This window comes from Python bivittatus, unplaced genomic scaffold (genome assembly GCF_059951505.1).
Source record: "Python bivittatus isolate LINGU-HERP-01145 unplaced genomic scaffold, Pbiv_v1 ctg000220_np1212, whole genome shotgun sequence".
NCBI classification, from domain to species: Eukaryota; Metazoa; Chordata; class Lepidosauria; order Squamata; family Pythonidae; genus Python; species Python bivittatus.
In genome coordinates, this window is record NW_028277048.1 from 7,007,864 (window position 1) to 7,024,915 (window position 17,052).

General features: G+C 44.2%; 1 protein-coding gene across 3 annotated transcripts in view; it reads left to right on the top strand.

The window, feature by feature from the left end:
* ARHGAP4 (Rho GTPase activating protein 4) overlaps nucleotides 1-17,052 on the top strand; it is a 50,636-nt gene that overhangs the window by 20,470 nt on the left and 13,114 nt on the right. For all 3 annotated transcript variants that reach the window (XM_088137743.1, XM_088137745.1, XM_088137744.1), the window contains 12 exons: nucleotides 2,768-2,896; nucleotides 4,017-4,238; nucleotides 4,329-4,430; nucleotides 4,684-4,878; nucleotides 5,703-5,787; nucleotides 7,934-7,961; nucleotides 8,177-8,264; nucleotides 13,511-13,571; nucleotides 13,720-13,797; nucleotides 14,156-14,290; nucleotides 16,208-16,313; nucleotides 16,412-16,642. In XM_088137743.1, coding sequence (XP_087993869.1) covers nucleotides 2,768-2,896; nucleotides 4,017-4,238; nucleotides 4,329-4,430; nucleotides 4,684-4,878; nucleotides 5,703-5,787; nucleotides 7,934-7,961; nucleotides 8,177-8,264; nucleotides 13,511-13,571; nucleotides 13,720-13,797; nucleotides 14,156-14,290; nucleotides 16,208-16,313; nucleotides 16,412-16,642 — 1,460 coding nt within the window. The remainder of the gene's footprint in view (nucleotides 1-2,767; nucleotides 2,897-4,016; nucleotides 4,239-4,328; nucleotides 4,431-4,683; nucleotides 4,879-5,702; nucleotides 5,788-7,933; nucleotides 7,962-8,176; nucleotides 8,265-13,510; nucleotides 13,572-13,719; nucleotides 13,798-14,155; nucleotides 14,291-16,207; nucleotides 16,314-16,411; nucleotides 16,643-17,052) is intronic.

Below are 17,052 nucleotides of genomic sequence, written 5' to 3' on the forward strand. Positions count from 1 at the left end.
TAGCTATTATCTTTAAGGAACAGTAGCATTGGTTACAAGTCTCCCTTACTAAACACACTGTTGTTCTAACATTCACATAAACCCATGAATCATTCTAGGATGTCAATGCAACACTGAACTCACCCAGACACCAGCCTATTGAGTTTGCTAGAATTTCCTTTATGCCCCTTGGAAATGTGGAACATAATCTGTTTAAGTCCTAAGGATTTGGCTTTCTTGTGGTCTTGGAGAATATTTCAGTTTTAACATCTTGCATCCAAATGAAGCTCATGCTGTAGCCCTGTAGCTTTCATTCTTGAGGTGATGACAGGATTGGACTAGATTATATAGCATCAGTCCATTTGGATAGTGCTTACTGCCTTTAGCTCCTAAATGTTTGTTACACATTGTGAAACTGGAATTGTGTGATGTAAGCTATGGCTCTAGGATCCAGCCGAGAGGAGGTTTTCTTTTCCTTCTGACTTAGGAGTTGGTATTTTCTATGATGTGTTTTATTAGAAGTCTCATAACTGCACGTATTTAGGGTTCCCATATTGCTTCTTGTTCAGATGGAGATTTCTGACTAAGAGTTCATTACCTTCAGGCATTTGTGAAACTTCGTTGGTGGCACTGTGTTGTATGGTTTTCTTTTTTCTTCGATGACCTCTGATGTTTCTGGATCCTTCTTTATCAAGTCATGAACAATCTCAGCTTTCTTCTCATACCTGTATATGCATTAGGGACATCCATATTAGATGTTAGCATCTGAAGAAGGTTCAGAAATTAACTGCTGCATCCTGTTGCTAACTGCATGTGGGTGGGGCCTCATTTGGACCACGTGACAACAAACTTGCATCAATTGCATTCCTTGCTGCTGCATCCCATGATCTGATTCAAATGCTAAAGTGGACTTTTGAAGCCCTAGATGATTTGAAAACCCATCTCTCCCTGTATGAATTTGCTATCCCGTAAGAGGCCCTGAGAGAATCATGAGACCCATCAGGCCTTCCAATCAGTTTGTAAAGCTCCATTTTCTTCAAGGCAGTTTCTCAGATAGGAATACAGGTAGTCCTTGTTTAGAGACCATAATTGGGACTGGGAACTTGGTTGTTAAGTGATGCAGACGCTAAGTGAAATGGCTTATGATCTTACTTCAGCTTTCCTTTGCTTTACAGCCCTTTGAAGGTTGTAAATGTAAGGATTGGTCACAAAGTTACTTTTCATCACTGTCGTAACTGTGAACAGTCACTGAATGAGGCATCCCACTAAACGAGGACTACCTGTACTATTTGGCTTGTAAGGTGGCTGTGTAAAGCTGTTGCTCTTACAAATACTTTTAATTCTGGTAGATTTCATTATGTTGTGATTCAAGATATTTTGATATGTTTTGTTTTTGGAAATGTACTTCACTTTTTATATTGGAGGCCAACTTAAGAGGACATGATGGCTCAAAACACAACATGTTAATATTCTTTAAATAATTAAATGATGAGGTCAGTCCAAGTTCCAGGCTGAAAGTACGATAATTTATTATTATTATGTATTGAAATACATAGGTTAGATAGGGTATCTAAGTCTTCTTAAATACTATAACTGCACACCTCCATAGAGGAAGTTCCATAAGGATGGACTGCTCCTTTGGAGAGGATTTTATTCCTGATGGCTATCATACAGCTGATGAGGAGGGTTCTCCAGTGCTAATTGCAAATCACAAGAAGTTCATATGGAAACTGTTTTTATTTCAGATAACCTGGCTCCTAAACTGTAAGGTGTTAATAAATAATATTTCAGATTCAGTTCAGAAGAATTGCTTTGGAATATGAGGGAGTGCAAACACAGCACTGTAAATAATTTAAATAGTTTAAAAATAAGAACACGATGAAATGATTAACCATTAATTAAAATTGCCCACTGGTCAATTCAGTTGATTGACTTGCTGATTAAAGGCTGCATCCCTGAAAATATCAGTGATGTTCTCCCTTGCAGAATGATCTGTACAATGAAACTGGTACTTAAACTCAGTAGCCCACGATAGAGTGATGACTACATACTTGGATGACTTGAGAAAGGGATTGAGCAGATTCACGGAGGGTAAGCCTGCCAGTGGCAGCTACTTAGAATGGCCACACATTGCCTCTAGCATGAGAGGCAATGGATCTCTTGGTACCAGTTGCTGGGGTAGCACAAGGCAGAGGGAGGGTTTGCACTTTTCCTACTCATGGAGGAGCCTTATACTGGAAGAAATAGGCATGATACTTAGGGACACCCCTCTGCCCACCTTTCTGTCAACCATTTTAAGAAAATGGAATCTCCTTACCAAATGACAACTACAGTGCCTGCGGTGTGTCATCAACATTTCAAATGCACCTACCAGTTAAAAAAAAAGGGTTAGGGAAGATTCCCTGCAATAGATCTTTGCTCTGATCCCACCAAATTCTTCTTGTGTGGCTTAGGTACACATTTATTTGGAAATAGTTATGGGATAGTAGAATGCTGGGGGAGAAAAGTATGATCAAGGGGGTTAATTGGAAGGAAGAAAGAGTTGGCTCTCACTCCCCAACTGCCTACCCAAGAAAGTTACTACAAAGCTGCTTCTTCTCTTGCTCAGTGATTTATCACACAATGCCTGCTAGAATCAGGCTAGGAAGGAAGTTGTTCCCTTTCTGAGAAATTGCTGCCATTATTTGTCAGGAAAAAAATGCTTGCAAAAGAACTAAGTGGAGCAAAGTGGAGAGAAGAAGGAAGGACAGCATGGAATTTTAACCTAATGATTTCTTGATCCCTACAGAGGCAGTCTAAATTTCTGGAGAGCAAGCTGAAATGTGCCAAGGCCCGGAATGACTACTTGTTGAATCTACACGCTGCCAACTCTGCCATCAGCAACTACTATGTACGCGATGTGGCCGACCTCCTAGATGTGAGTCAGTTCTCCCCTTGCCCATCCCGTATCGGCAAGGTAGGGGTTGGAGAGCACTAAAATGTCAAGGGCCGAGTCTTTGGCTGCCTATGGGTTCCTTTTGTCACTCTTTATGTAAGGGTACAGGCACGTGTGTATGTCGGATGTATACTGGTCTTCCTCCAGGGTAACTTCATGGCTTGTCTAAAGTATCCTGGGATCTACTGTATGGTGGGAATGTTGAAATTGCTGATAGGTTTCATGCACTCTCTTCACAGAGCTATAGTTCCAAAAATTCCTGGAGAGAGAGAATATGCATTAGTATTAAACTAGATCAAGGCTGTTGGACATAGATACTTTAAAAGATACAGAGAAGTTAATTCCTTTCCTGTAACCTTTGAATGGGGGTTTTGGAAAAGGCACTGCCTACTGTATTTTAACAGCTGTTTTAATGGGGGCATCCTCTATTTAAAAATGCCATAAGTCTAGCCCTCGCAGATGAAAATAGAAATCTTGAAAAACATACTGGGGTAATTTCTGCTAACCAGTTGAAATAGAGTTACCATATCTCAGCTACAACATTTCAAATGGCCATTAGGTGGCATCAAAGAGTTGGAGTGAGTTTTCAGTAGCTCTTTGTTGCCGTCGAATGGTTGTCCCAATTTTTGTAGCTGGGATATAATTGTCCTAGATGAAAATGTAAACTTCTGGTATGAAGTTTCAAGGGCATTCTACTCCGCTGTCTTTTGTCCTGTGATCCTAAACCATCAGATGTTATAGGATTTCTAATCTTCCAATCACAGGGTTCCAGATCCTGCAAAATTTATTTCCTTTCTTGCAGAATCTACTGCATGCTTTACCATGGTTTTGCTTTTACTGTATTATCAATTTCATAATCTGCATTTATAGCAGATAGTCAGTTCCTAACAGATGTATTTGCAGTATGTCTTAAACCCCTGCACGTCACAGAGAAGATGCATGGAAATGCACTGACAACAAAAGTTGTGCCTGTTATGTTAAATCTCTACTTACTGCGCAGCCATTGGAAAAGATATGGGGATCGGTCAACAGTAGAGCCTAATGACCATCAGGTTGGTCTGATAACTTAAGAACTAAGGATATCTTTGTCTCATGATTCCAGTGTTTTGACCTCGGTTTCCACCTTTCGCTGGGCAAGGTACTGAGGACTTATCTAGCAGCAGAGTCACGGGCCCAAGCATCTTGGCAACAGGGCCTGTGCACCATTGAAGGGGCAGTTGATGCCTTGGATCCACTGGGGGATAAGTCCAGGATGATGGAGGCCAACCCTGCAGCGTATTGCCCTCCTCTGTCCTTTGACTACCAGCCTCATGAAGGTGATGAGGTGAGGATTCCTGGCTGCTTGTTCTAGACCTTTTGCCTTCTGCTTAGGCTGGCCCTTATCCTCCCTCTTCTGTAATTTTTCTGTCTTCAGGTGTCTGAAGTCCGGGCTGAAGGTCCCCTGAGAAACGAACTCGTTTCCCGTTTCCAGCACATCCAGTCCCGCCTCAATGCCATCACCCTGGAGACAGATGAAGTAGGTGCCGTAGAGAGCCAAGTCCAGTTGGGCTGGGGAGGGGGGAATTAATCATCAGGTGGGACTGCAAAGGAGAACTGCTGGGGTGGGGGAAATTCCAGCCCTTCCTCCTGCCACTGACTGTCCTGGAGATGCCTTTCCCATTCCCTGAGTCAGTGCTAGGGATCCATCAGCATGTTTGTAGCTGGGCTCTTATGAAGACCTTCCTGCTGAAGAAGGCTCTCAGCATGGAGATTTCTGTTTTCTTTCACAGGTCAACAAGACTCTGAAGGCTACCCTGCAAAGTCTGATAGATCTGCTGACTGCAGAGGAGCCAGAGGCACTCGATGCCTTTCAAGGCTGTCAGTCTACTGAGTCACTCAAGTCCACAGGTTCTGATGCTGGTGGGAAGCAGGCACTGGCAAAACGCCGGGCCAATCAGCAGGATACGGAGAGCTTCTATATCATGGTAGAATCCTAGATACCTAGAAGAATTAAACTTGATGTGCCCTTAATAGGCAGTTGTAAAGAGGAGGCCACCGTAACCTAACACATTTAGCTGATCATGCTGCCTCAGTGATTTTTATTTAAACTAATCTAGATTTCACTAGAACTTGCTTTATGATAGCCCACCTTCCTCCTATTCATACAAGGCAACATGTTTTGCACTTTTACTATGGATAGGTCTCTTCTTTACAATGATTTCTCTATGAAATCACTGATGGGATGTTACCCCGGGCTAATTCCTGCCTCAGCACCTATCCAGCATCTTTGGAGATGTTCTGAGGAAGACCTATTGCCAGAGACCCTTCCTTCAGCCCCATTCTAGAAAAAACAAATAAAAAGAAGGAAGCTTTGGATTTTCTCTCCCAAAGTGGAGAAGCACAAAATGTAAATCTGCTGTAGAATGAGAATCTCTGACCTCCAGGTTAGGTATTGTAGAGGCTCAGAGTGAAAGTAAAGTGATAGAAGATTGATATGAGTGAAAGCCAGTCTCTGGCTCTTTTGTTCCATTTCTGCAATCAGTGATTTAGCCCTGTCTAATAATCTAAGTAATCTAAAAAAGTGACCGGGCCACTTTCTTGCATCCTAGACAGCTGGCTAGATCCAACCAGACTTGAAATGTTTATAAAGATAAGTTTTGTCCCATTCGGTCTTCCTGGTATGGTTCCAATTTATGAAAGCTTCAGGAAGACTTCTTGAATTTGATCAGTATGTAGAGGTATTTGTTCCACTCAGTCCAATCTCCTACTGCATTCTTCAATAACAGATTTCTTGATATCTCCTGCACAGAAATTCAAAGAATATCTCTCTGGACGAAGTATTCAAACAAAATTGCAAGCAAAGCATGACCAGATGAAGGAAGCGATAGAGAAAGGTGAGGTGTGAAGGAATAAATAGATAATACCTGTGCTCTTGGATTAGAAGCCCAGCATTGGTATTTGGGATGCTTGTTTGTTTGTTCATTCAGCTTCTAAGAGTTTGAGAAATACATGATAATAGCTAAAAGCATAGATCCACTTAGCTGTCATGCTTTCTCCCAGAGTATCCTCAAAATTACAGGTTTCTGAAAAAAATTTGCCTTGGTACTTTTTTCAGAGAACTTCTGATCCCAAGATTCCCTGTAGAAAAGGCAGTGAGGATTGGGTTCGCTTATGGAAGAGACAGCAGTCCATGGGGGAGTTGTGTTCCATTCTGTACAAAATATACACACACACATACATATATGCGTTGCCTGTGCTTTGAATTGTGATTGCTGATAGCCCCTTGAGTCCTCTGCATTTCGGGCAAAATCTGTGATTCATTCCTGCACTTTTTTCCTTTGACATGTTTACCTGATCAAGTATCAGTTCGGTGCTTCATTGAAAGCATTATTTTTAAAATCCACCCATCCTTGCATCTGTCCTCGCTCCACTTGACCTCTCGGCAGTTTTCGATACCATCGGCCGTGGTATCCTTCTGGACTGACTCAGAGGATTGGGGGCGGGTGGCATAGTATGTGCTGGTTCACCTCCTTCCTCCGGAGTCCATTCCAGTCAGTGATGATTGTGGGGGAGAGATCCCACCTTTGGCCCCTACCGTGTGGGGTGCCGCAAGGGTCAGTGCTCTCTCTGCTCCTGTTCAACATCTACATGAGGCCGCTGGGTGAGCTCATCCATCGCCATGGGTATCCTCAAGTACACTGATGATACCCAATTACACACCTGGTGAATTAAGCAGTGCTGTGGACGTCTTATCCTGGTGTCTGGAGGCTGTGAAGATCTGGATGGGGAACAACTGAACATGGCAAGGCTGAATGGCTTTGGGTTTGGGGGCCTGTCACTTCTAGGACTATACCATCTTTGGTGCTGGATGGGGTTGCACTGCCCCAAACACACCCCGTGTGCAATCTGGGGGTTCTCCTAGACTCACAACTCCTCCTCGAGGAGCAGGTAGCAGTTGTGGCTAGGAGGGTCTTTGCTCAACTTTGTATTGTATGTCAGTTGCACCCGTCTCTACATCAAGGGTCACTCGTGCCCTAGTCACTGCCTGGTTGGATTACTGTAATGCGCTCTATATGGGGCTGCCCTTGAAGAGTATCCGGAAGCATCAGCTGGCGCAGAATGCAGCAGTGCGGGCAGTTATGTGTGTTTCTAGAAGAACACACGTTACACCTCTGCTCTGTGAGCTGCATTGGATACCAGTCTGTTTCAGGGTCCAATTCAAGGTGCTTGTTTTGATCTTTAAAGCCCTTCATAGCATGGGGCTGGGTTATTTATTGCGTCTCCCCAGTGACATCTGCCCATCCCACTAGATCCAGTAGAGAGGGCATCCTGCAGGTCCCGTTGGCTAGGGAACATCACTTGGCAGGTCCTAGGCGGCCGGCCTTTTCTGCTGTGGCCCCTGCTTAACGGAACATTCTTCCCCCTGAAGTGGGGCTGGCTTCATCCCTTTTAACTTTCCAGAAGTCCCTCAAGACCTGTTTGTGTCATCAGGCCTGGGGACCCCAGGGGACTGGTGAAATATTGAGATGGCTCCAGTGTAATTAACGGCTGCTCTTTGCCTAATATTTTTTAGTTTTTAGTTTTGTGCCTTTTATATTTTGAAGTTTTTAATAATAATATTAATACTTGTTTGTATATTATTTTTAGCTTTGTTGTACGCTGCCCTGAGTCAATTGTTTGTGAGATGGGCAGCCATATAAATATGACAAACAAACAGACAAATAAATAACATATTTTGACAGTGATGAAGTTGGTTTGGTGAGTTGGACAAGAGCTCGCCAGTTGGCAGCTCTTCTTGGAAAGCAGTGAAAGAAATTTCACAAGGCGATTGGCTGGGCTTTATGTCAATTTGTGCCACTCTGGTTTCTGACCAAAACCAGACTCTCGCTAAGCCTGGTCCAGATGAGAAAGCAATCTACCTCAGTGGGTTCATTCCGATGAGATGCTTGCTGCAGAAGCAAAGTGTACCTGATGTTACTCTAAATCGGAGGCGGCCACTGAGACTCCAAATTTAACTTCTCTTGTCTTCTTTTCTCCCAGGCGCTGCAGTGGATAGAGAATTAGCCAGGTAAAAAGGAATCCCGGGGTTAATGAAAATGGCAGAGACTCAGGTGGGGGTGGGAGTGGGGGTGGTGGGGCTGGTGAGCCTTCCCTTGCAAGAATTCCTCAGGCCTACTCTGCGATTGAGAAGCCAAGCAGAACTCTGGGGAGGAGACCGTTCCAGTTTGGGGGGATGCTCTGACCTCTGCCTTCCTCCCCACACCACAAAAATGTTGGTTCCAGGCCACAGTCCCAGCGCATCCGGCGGTCCCGCCCTCCCTCGCGCTCTCATCACCAGCTCTTCGAGGGTGACCTGCAGGCCTTCTTGGAGGTACCGGCTGCTGCCCTCAGCTGCTCCCCTCCTGCCCAGCTCCTAGTCTTGCTTTCTTGCCCTTTGCCTAGCGCGAGTGCTCTGCGCTGCCCCGGCCCAGCTTTTGCCTCTGGCTCTCCCCAACGGCTTCTGCTGCTCCCTCTGCCTGTAACATGTCTGCTCACTCTGTCTCTCCTGTCCCTGCTGCCCAAGGAGGCGGAGGCTGCAGGCACGGAAGCAGGTACAGGACTGGCGGTGGGAAACGGTAGCCTGACTCGGTGGGCCTGCCACCCTCAGGGGCATGGGGAGGGTGCTTAGGTTGCTTGCGTGATGGACAGTACTTTTGCATAAAAAAACCCACAGTGGCTCTGTGTGTTTGTGCACGCACTCTCTTATATATATTTATACGCGAGTGTGTCTGCAAGTGTTTGTGGGACTATAAAGTGCTAACCGTGCATGAGGCATGCTTTGCACATCAAAATATGCGATGCTGCCTTTCTGTATGTGCGTGTTTGCATGCGATGCTACCTTGTTTGTGTTTTTGCACATGCACCATTCAAACTTTTTTTTTTATGCTTACTTGTAATTGGGAGATCTTGATGTGTTCTCAAGATAAGACATGAATGCATGTTTTAGCCATATGTTATCCATTGTCTGATGGTCTCTTTCAATCCATGAAAAGGCTATTAAAAAAAATTCAGATCCATATAGGAAAGCTTTGAATGGGCGTTCCTGCTATTTTCTGGGAAGCGTTCCCTGCTTTTGCTGTTACGGTTGCAACGTTATTCTCCAAGATATAGTGCGCTGGCATGAGCATCCATGGGGGCAAGGGGGCAGATAAGGTCACAGGCACGATGACGTAATCACACAGACACTGCAACAAATGTGCTTGTTGACAACAAATGTCATTGCAGCATTTGCCATGTGTGTGTCATCATTTTGGGGTCATCGTGGCTTGCTGTGGACTCACAGCCTGGAGTCTTTTGCTCCTTTTGAATTTAAAGCTGATAATTTAGGGATGCTTAGGGACCTGAGCCATGTATGTTGAGCCAAAATTTTCTGCCTAGCCAGCCAAGTGACCAGAAGCTATGCACATAAATTAACACTAAAATAAAATATCCATTCCATTTGAAATGAAACCATTCTTTTCCAGGTAAACAATGTAAGTGTGAAAAAAATGGTTCTGCAGCTTTTCTTCAGAACTTATTTTACAGCATCAGAATAATGATATTAAAATATCAACATTTAGTTAATGAGATTGGACTAAAAGCTTTTGATTGCTTCAAATTTGTCCATAATTAATCAAGCAAATTCATTCGTTCATTCTGTACAAGAATTTACTTAATAACTGCAGGTAATAGATCCTAGCTAAGAAAAACCCTTTTCCTGTAGGCAATACCTGTTCTGACAGTTTGCCTGCTGTGATCTTTAATCTACAAATCTTTTTTCTTCACACCACTAATAGCTTATGCAGATTTGGTTGATTTGATGGTTTAGAAATCATACCATTATTTTAGTTTTCATAAACAGATGAAAGAGAAAAAGGTTTGATCTAGACATACATCATGCTTAACTCTATTGAATTCATAGGGATTTAAATTCTTCTCAGTTGACTTAATTCTCTTTGGTTTCAATGGATCCACTCCCAGCATGATACATTTGGATTCCACCCACAATTTATCCACATGCTGGAACTGTGGCAAATGTCTGACAACTTGAACTCAAAACCCAGGCATGCCTATGGGAAATCAGTGTGGTTTACCAGGTCTTTCTGCAGTCATATGTCACAGAGAGAGAGGGTATATATGTGGGTGAATGGGCAGTTTTCATTGCCGAAATGACAGAGTGGAGCAGTTTTTGATGCTCATTGTAAACGTGCACCCTGTTTCTGTCTTTGGACTACATGTGACATCGTGTTTTCTTCTTTTATTGTTGCGTATCATTAAAACTGCAAAATAGAAAGACTTTGCCTATTACTCCACATGGCCCCTCCCTCTGCCCAACTTAGGACCGAAAAAAGCAGGGAATGGGCCGTAACATGTAACACGCTGAGTCCTTTGGTTCTTAGAGGTAGACTGCTGTCTTCACTATATACACAGTAAGGTAGGGCTGAGCATTTTAATGGCCTGCAAGCTGCATGTGAATCCCCACCCCCACCCCTGTCCTCCCCAGCCCTTCATTTTTGTTTCCAAAGTGCCTGGGCCCAACATCTTCAAACGTGACTCCCCAGTTTGAGGAAGTTGGAGGACTTTCAGGGTTCAGATAGGTGCTTTAAAGCCTCCCTGTGATAAAGGCAGCCCGTTTTTAAAATTCCATCTACAAAGATGGGGACACCCCCCCCCCCCCCGTTTCCAGATGCCAAGTTGCTGAAAGGCTCTGTAGCAATTTTGCTGCTGAAAACCTCTCCAGTAACTAAAAAAAGTGGGGGAAGAGAATGCTAAGTGAGACATCACAAGGGCCAGAAAGTTGCTACCTTGATATGTCATGTTGTGTCTCCTTCCTTCCTTCCTTCCTTCCTTCCTTCCTTCCTTCCTTCCTTCCTTCCTTCCTTCCTTCCTTCCTTCCTTCCTTCCTTCCTTCCTTCCTTCCTTCCTTCCTTCCTTCCTTCCTCCCTTCCCTTCCCTTCCCTTCCCTTCCCTTCCCTTCCCTTCCCTTCCCTTCCCTTCCCTTCCCTTCCCTTCCCTTCCCTTCCCTTCCCTTCCCTTCCCTTCCCTTCCCTTCCCTTCCCTTCCCTTCCCTTCCTTCCTAAAGGCTACCTTAAATGGAAGCATTTAAAGCCTTAGAATTTGTCTCCACGTTAGAGAAGTTGCAGCTCTCCACCGCTACTTGTTTCTCTGCCAGCCTTCCTTCCCCGCCACGCCCACTTCTCCCAAGCATATTACTTCTATCTCCTTGTCCTTACTTTGAACCAATGATGGTTTTTTGGAAGAACTGTGTATACCAAGGAAGCAGGGAAGAAGAAAACTCCATTGCTTCCTCTTCCCGTACCCCCTGCCTCTGTGCTCTTTGCCATCTCAACTTCAAGGTGAAAAACAGGAATTGGGGAAAATGCTTTGGGGAAGGTGCAAATGCACACTGAGTGATGATCTCTTGTGACGTAGATATGATCAAGAGGAAGAGCTTGGAAGACATGGAATAAACAAAAAATAGGGCATAATTCTACAGCTGACAATGGTCTGTATGGGTGCTGCGACCCGGAGCTGAGTATTTCCCTTCCTTTCTCCCCACCACTCTAACCTTTGGACAGTCTTGATAAGGTGCAGATGGCAGTCTATAGAGCCAATCTTGGCTAAACTCAGAAGCTATGCAAGTTTAGTACTGGAATGGGAGGTCCAAGGCTGATGGCCACGCTGGGAAATCAAAACAGCATCCCAGAAAGAAATGGTAACAAACTGCTTTCATAATACTACCGTACCATTTTTCTTTCATGCAAGAAAAATCCATGAATGTAGGCAGTGGAAGTGGGGTGGGGTGGGGTGGGGTTGGGTGAGCTGTCCTAGGGGTGCCTTTACTTTATGATGTACAATGTCATGGTTTTCACTCTAATTTCTTTGTGCCGCCCCTGCCCCCGCTGCAATTCATTGCCAAATTGGTGCAAAAAGTGAAACTGTGAGGAAGTTGATTCTTTCTTTTGACTTTACCATTCTGGACAATGTGTAGCAATTTTCTTAGCTGGGGCATGGTCAGGACTGCTCTAAACATAATATAGAATTCTGTACTAAGTAAAATTGAATTACGTGGGCCTGAGAAATCATGAAGATAAGGGAAAAGCATGCCCCATTTGGACAGTTTGTTCTGTGGTTTTTAAAGGAGAAATTATTATCTAAAGCAGGGTTCCTCAACCTTGGCAACTTTAAGATGGGTGGACTTCAACTCCCAGAATTCCCCAGCCCCAGCAAGGCTGGCTGGGGAATTCTGGGAGTTGAAGTCCACCCGTCTTAAAGTTGCCAAGGTTGAGGAATCCTAATCTAAAACATTGAAGCTCTCTCCAGAAGAGTGGAAATTTGATTGGTTAATTATGCAATTACTTGCATAGAACCCATTCTTTTTCCAAGAATGGCCAGAGTAGGGTATCTGGAGATTTTTTCCTCTCCCTTTCCCACTGCAGTTTATCTTTACAATTTTTTTTCTGTGCTTTCGAGTCAGTCTTGATCCCTGGAAAGTGCCTGGACAAGTCCCTGCAGTTTTCTTGGCAAGATTTTGGAAGTGATTTGCCTTTGCCTGCTTCCTGGGGCTGAGAGAGAGTGACTGGCCCAAGGTCACCCAGCTGGCTTTGTGCTCACGGTCTCCCGGTTTCTAGCCTGCTGCCTTAACCGCTACACCAAACTGGCTCTCGTCTTCACAATAGTCCTGTAAAATTGATACTGCTGACCAAAAAAAGAAAAGACATAATTTTTAAAAGTTCCTTAGCTACATATTATTTGCCTAAGACATTTTGGACTTTTCATCCTTTGTCAGGGGCTCAGACACACTCTTCTCATCAAATGAGAGACTTGGCTAATGTACTTTGGAACGTCCTCATTTCTTTGCCAAATAGTGGCCACTGAGCTAGACAGCAGTTGCCCCATGATTGCCCACAAAGCATTACGCTAACTGGGAATTTAAATCCAAGTTTCCTCATCCCTCCAATGCGCATGGTGCACCAAATGTAGAAAGATGTTATTTAGACAATTGAAGATGACAGTAAGAGGGATCATTGCTAATGATGGTCACACTCATTCCGTTTCTCCTTCTGGTAACAAAAGCTTTTTGTTTTGTTTCCAAAACCTTCTATGTCTGCAGAGCAGCAACAGTGTGGAGAAGAGACACATACAAAATAATCTACTGATACTGCTCTCAGCAGCAGCAACCATTTTTATTTACGTATCTTTTTTCACATATATCACCTATTACAGCAATTCACTTATTACAGCAATTAGTTACTGTAGATTACACTAGATCACTTATTACAGCAATTCTTACAACTGTTCTAAGATATTTTTCTTCCCCATCTTGCAGAAAAAAGATTGAACCTGAAGGAGTGATTTGTCCAACAAGAAGTAACCAGTTTAGAGCTAAGATGAGCAGGCAACTTCCTAATCACAGTTTGTTTTCTTAGCTATGCCTGCTGTAGCATTTTGTCTTGCTATATCTGCTGAGTCAGAATAGAGATGTCATTAACAAACATGCCCAGTCATGACATCTAGGGACCTATAGCCCCCAGCAGTCTTGGGGGCGTGGTGAGAATGATGTCTTGTGACTCTCTGCTTTCCTTCCTGTAACTCCAGGCCTCAGGCCAGGTGGTGCCCCTCGTGGTGGAAAGTTGCATCCGCTTCATCAACCTCCATGGTAAGGCTGCCCTGTGCTAACCCCTTTTCCTTCCTTCCTCTTTCCTTGTGCCCTTACTTGGTGACCTTGCTGGGAGTTGAGCTGTGAAGACCATGAGTTCCTCACTGAAAATACGCCTGGGTTGGTATTTTTTCTCTTCCTTGTTCAGGTCTGCAGCATGAAGGTATTTTTCGTGTGCCTGGGTCTCAAGCACAGGTCGCAGAGATCCGGAACGCCTTTGAGAAAGGTGAGTGGGGAGGGGGAGGCTTAAAGAATGTTCTTAAACTTGCCATGGAATTTCTAGAATGCCGTAGAAGCAGGAGATACATAAAATACCTCTTATGCATTTATTCTTTCCATGGCATTCCAGAAGTTATAACCAAAACAGATTATGGTGTTCATGGTGATAATTGCTGAGATGGGATAGGCTGCCATGTTCAAAGTCATGCAGACGTTTTCAAAGCTAACGTGGGATTAGGCCCCACCTTTTACCTGTGGTTACAAGTTTTGTTTTTCTATTGATTTGCACATTCTAAGACCGCCCATATCATGAAAGAAATCTACGTAGTGGGGGAAGACATTGCTCTAATGATTGGTCTCCACAGGTGAGGACCCCCTAGCAGACAGCTATATGCAGCATGACTTGGATTCAGTGGCTGGAGTGCTGAAATTGTATTTTCGGGGACTGGAAAAACCTCTCTTTCCTTATGATATTGTTCCTGACCTGCTAGCCACAGCCCGTAAGTGTTTTTGCCTCTTCCTCGGTGGTGATGTTGCAGCAAATGTGAATGTTCATGCATTGTATTGGGGTGACCGTAGGGAGCATGCATATTTGGGGGTATACAAGATATTTCTTACAAAATCAAAGCAGAGTTAACATTTTGCATGTGAGCTTTCTCTCTCTCTCTCTCACCCCCCCCTTTTTGAAACACATTTATTTTCTTTACAAGAAAATTAAGTTGACCATAGATGAGACAAAATGAGATACATTGAGTTCACTGGACACATCTCCACTATCTTCAATATAAATACAGGTACTCCTAACTTACCAACTGTCTCATTCAGCAACTGTTCAAAGTTATAATGGCACTAAAAAATTAGGCTTACGACTGGTCCTCAAACTTGTGGCTGTTGCAGCATCCCCACAGTCATGCAATTGCGATTTGGGTATTTTGCAACTGGCACAAATTTATGATGGTTGCAGCATTCCTAGTGATTGCCATTTGTGACTTTCACAACTGGCTTCCGACAAGCAAAGTCAGTGGGGAAGCCAGCAGGAAGTCACAAGTCATGGTCACATGACATTGTGCTTAGCAACTGTGGGTGAATTCACTTAATGACCACAGCGGAACTGACATCGTAAGTCTGGCACAGTCATGTGATGTTTCACTTAACGACTGCATCGCTTTGCGATGGAGTTGCTGGTCCCAATTGCGGTTGGTAAGCGAGGACTACCTGTAACTCATTTATTAAGCCTGTAATAAAGCAGGAATCTCACGCTAATTAGAGACAAGTGAAACATTTCTAAATAATTATAGTAATGCATTTATAATTTGTTTTTGTTCAGCGAATAAAAACCTATTTGTGTAGTATTTAAGTAATTGAATGAATTGTAGACTGGAGTAAAGATCTCAGGAATGGCCAGATTTTTATACAACAACTTTATAATCACCTTATTGAATTTTAATGGGGTGTACGTGCATGTGTGTTTGTATTTATGCAGCTAGCTGTGTAGAGGACTCTTATAAATTGAAAGATGGGATAAGAAGGAAATATAAAAAATAAAAATAAGTTTATAGGAATTTACAATTTGGGCATGAGAAGCCCCTCCTAAGTGCCTTTTCAGAGGGGTGGGATTAGGGTTAGAGAAGAGATACCCTGTGGTATGTAGGTATTTTTGTGATCCTATCTTTTCTGCAGCAAAGAGGCATCACTGTTAAAATGATCTGGGAGGGGAAAGACATTAGGAATCAGGTCCAAAGACATGTTTCATTCATCACATTTCCTCAGCTCAGTTGCTTCTCCCTGTCCTTAGCTGGAAAGGAGTCAAGGAGTCATGTCCCTTGGGAGTGGAGCAAGGCTGATGTTTTCATCCCTTCCCCTATTTTTCTGGAAGCTTAGAGGGTCTCCTCACCACTTCCCTCTCAGCTCCCAGACTGTTTGCATCTGGTTTTCTGGTCTTCCAAACAGAGGGAGGGGCCAGGTAGCTTAATGGGGCTGATTTCTGTTGGTGCAGTTCTCAGAACAGGAAACATAAGCCAAAAAAGAGATCCTTGACCCTAGTGCAGCTTAGAGTTTATTTTGGGGCAGCACAAGGGTGTATTTAGGAGATGCTCAGACTCTTGTTGGGCAACATGGAGAAATAGCAATTCTCAATTGCTGAATGGCGTCTGCTGATTTCGTAACTGAAAAATTTGAGGAACTTCCAAATAATTGTGATGGCTTAACGTTGAATGCTTCATGCACCAGTAACGTGCCAACTGTATGAATCAGAGCTTCTGCTGCTCCTTTTGAGCTCCAAGAGGTTATGAATGCTAACACCCAAAGATGAGAATTAACCAAGTCTGTGGGTGTGCAAGTGCATGTGCAGAAGTGCTAATCCAACACACTGCCATACATAGTTCTCAGTCCCATGCTGCTGTTCCATTGCTTCCCAGATCTGGAGTCTTTAGCTGAACGCATCTCACACCTCCGGACTCTCATTTCCCAGCTTCCACCTGCGGTACTGGTGGTTCTGCGGTACCTCTTTGCATTCCTCAACCAGTGAGTATTCAGGCTCTGGGTGGCAAGTAACCCACTCCTTAGGGCTTCCATGGAGAGAGCTTTCTTTGGCTAAGGGGACTCTGCTCTTCTCCCTTCAGTTTATCTCAGTACAGCGATGAGAATATGATGGATCCCCACAACCTAGCTGTCTGCTTCGGCCCCACCCTGGTGATGGTACCTGCGGGCCAGGACGCCGTGTCAGTGCAGCCCCACATCAATGAGGTGGTAAAGTGCCTGATCGTCCATCATGAAGCCATCTTTCCTGGAGCTGGTCAGCTGCCTGGGCCCCAGTATGAGAAAGTCATGGCTCTGGCTGAAGAGGAATACTGGTACGAGAAGGGGTGGAGGAGGGTGGTTCTGTAAGCAGGGGAGCAACCAGCGGAGGGTGTGCAGAGGTGTGTTTGTGCATGCTGGTTCTGCATATCATGCTGTGTCCCTTAGAGTGCTGACTCTTCCACACCCATGCTTAGCCAAGTCAGTTAAAGGTCTACATCTGCATGCATGCAGTATGTTAAGCTTGGTTCGTTTAACTTTGGTCCAAAGCTCTCTCTGCCCCACAAAGAAGGGTGTTTGCTCTGGCAAGATTTAATGCTCTGTGTTCAAAGATACTGGAGGAAAGAGTCAACAGTATTCCTGTTCAGGAATGCCTTTGCATCTCTTTGGATGCAATGCACCTGTCCTGCTGAGTTGCCCCCCCACCCCCCATGGTACACCTGACACTTTCAGGTGCTTGGGCTGG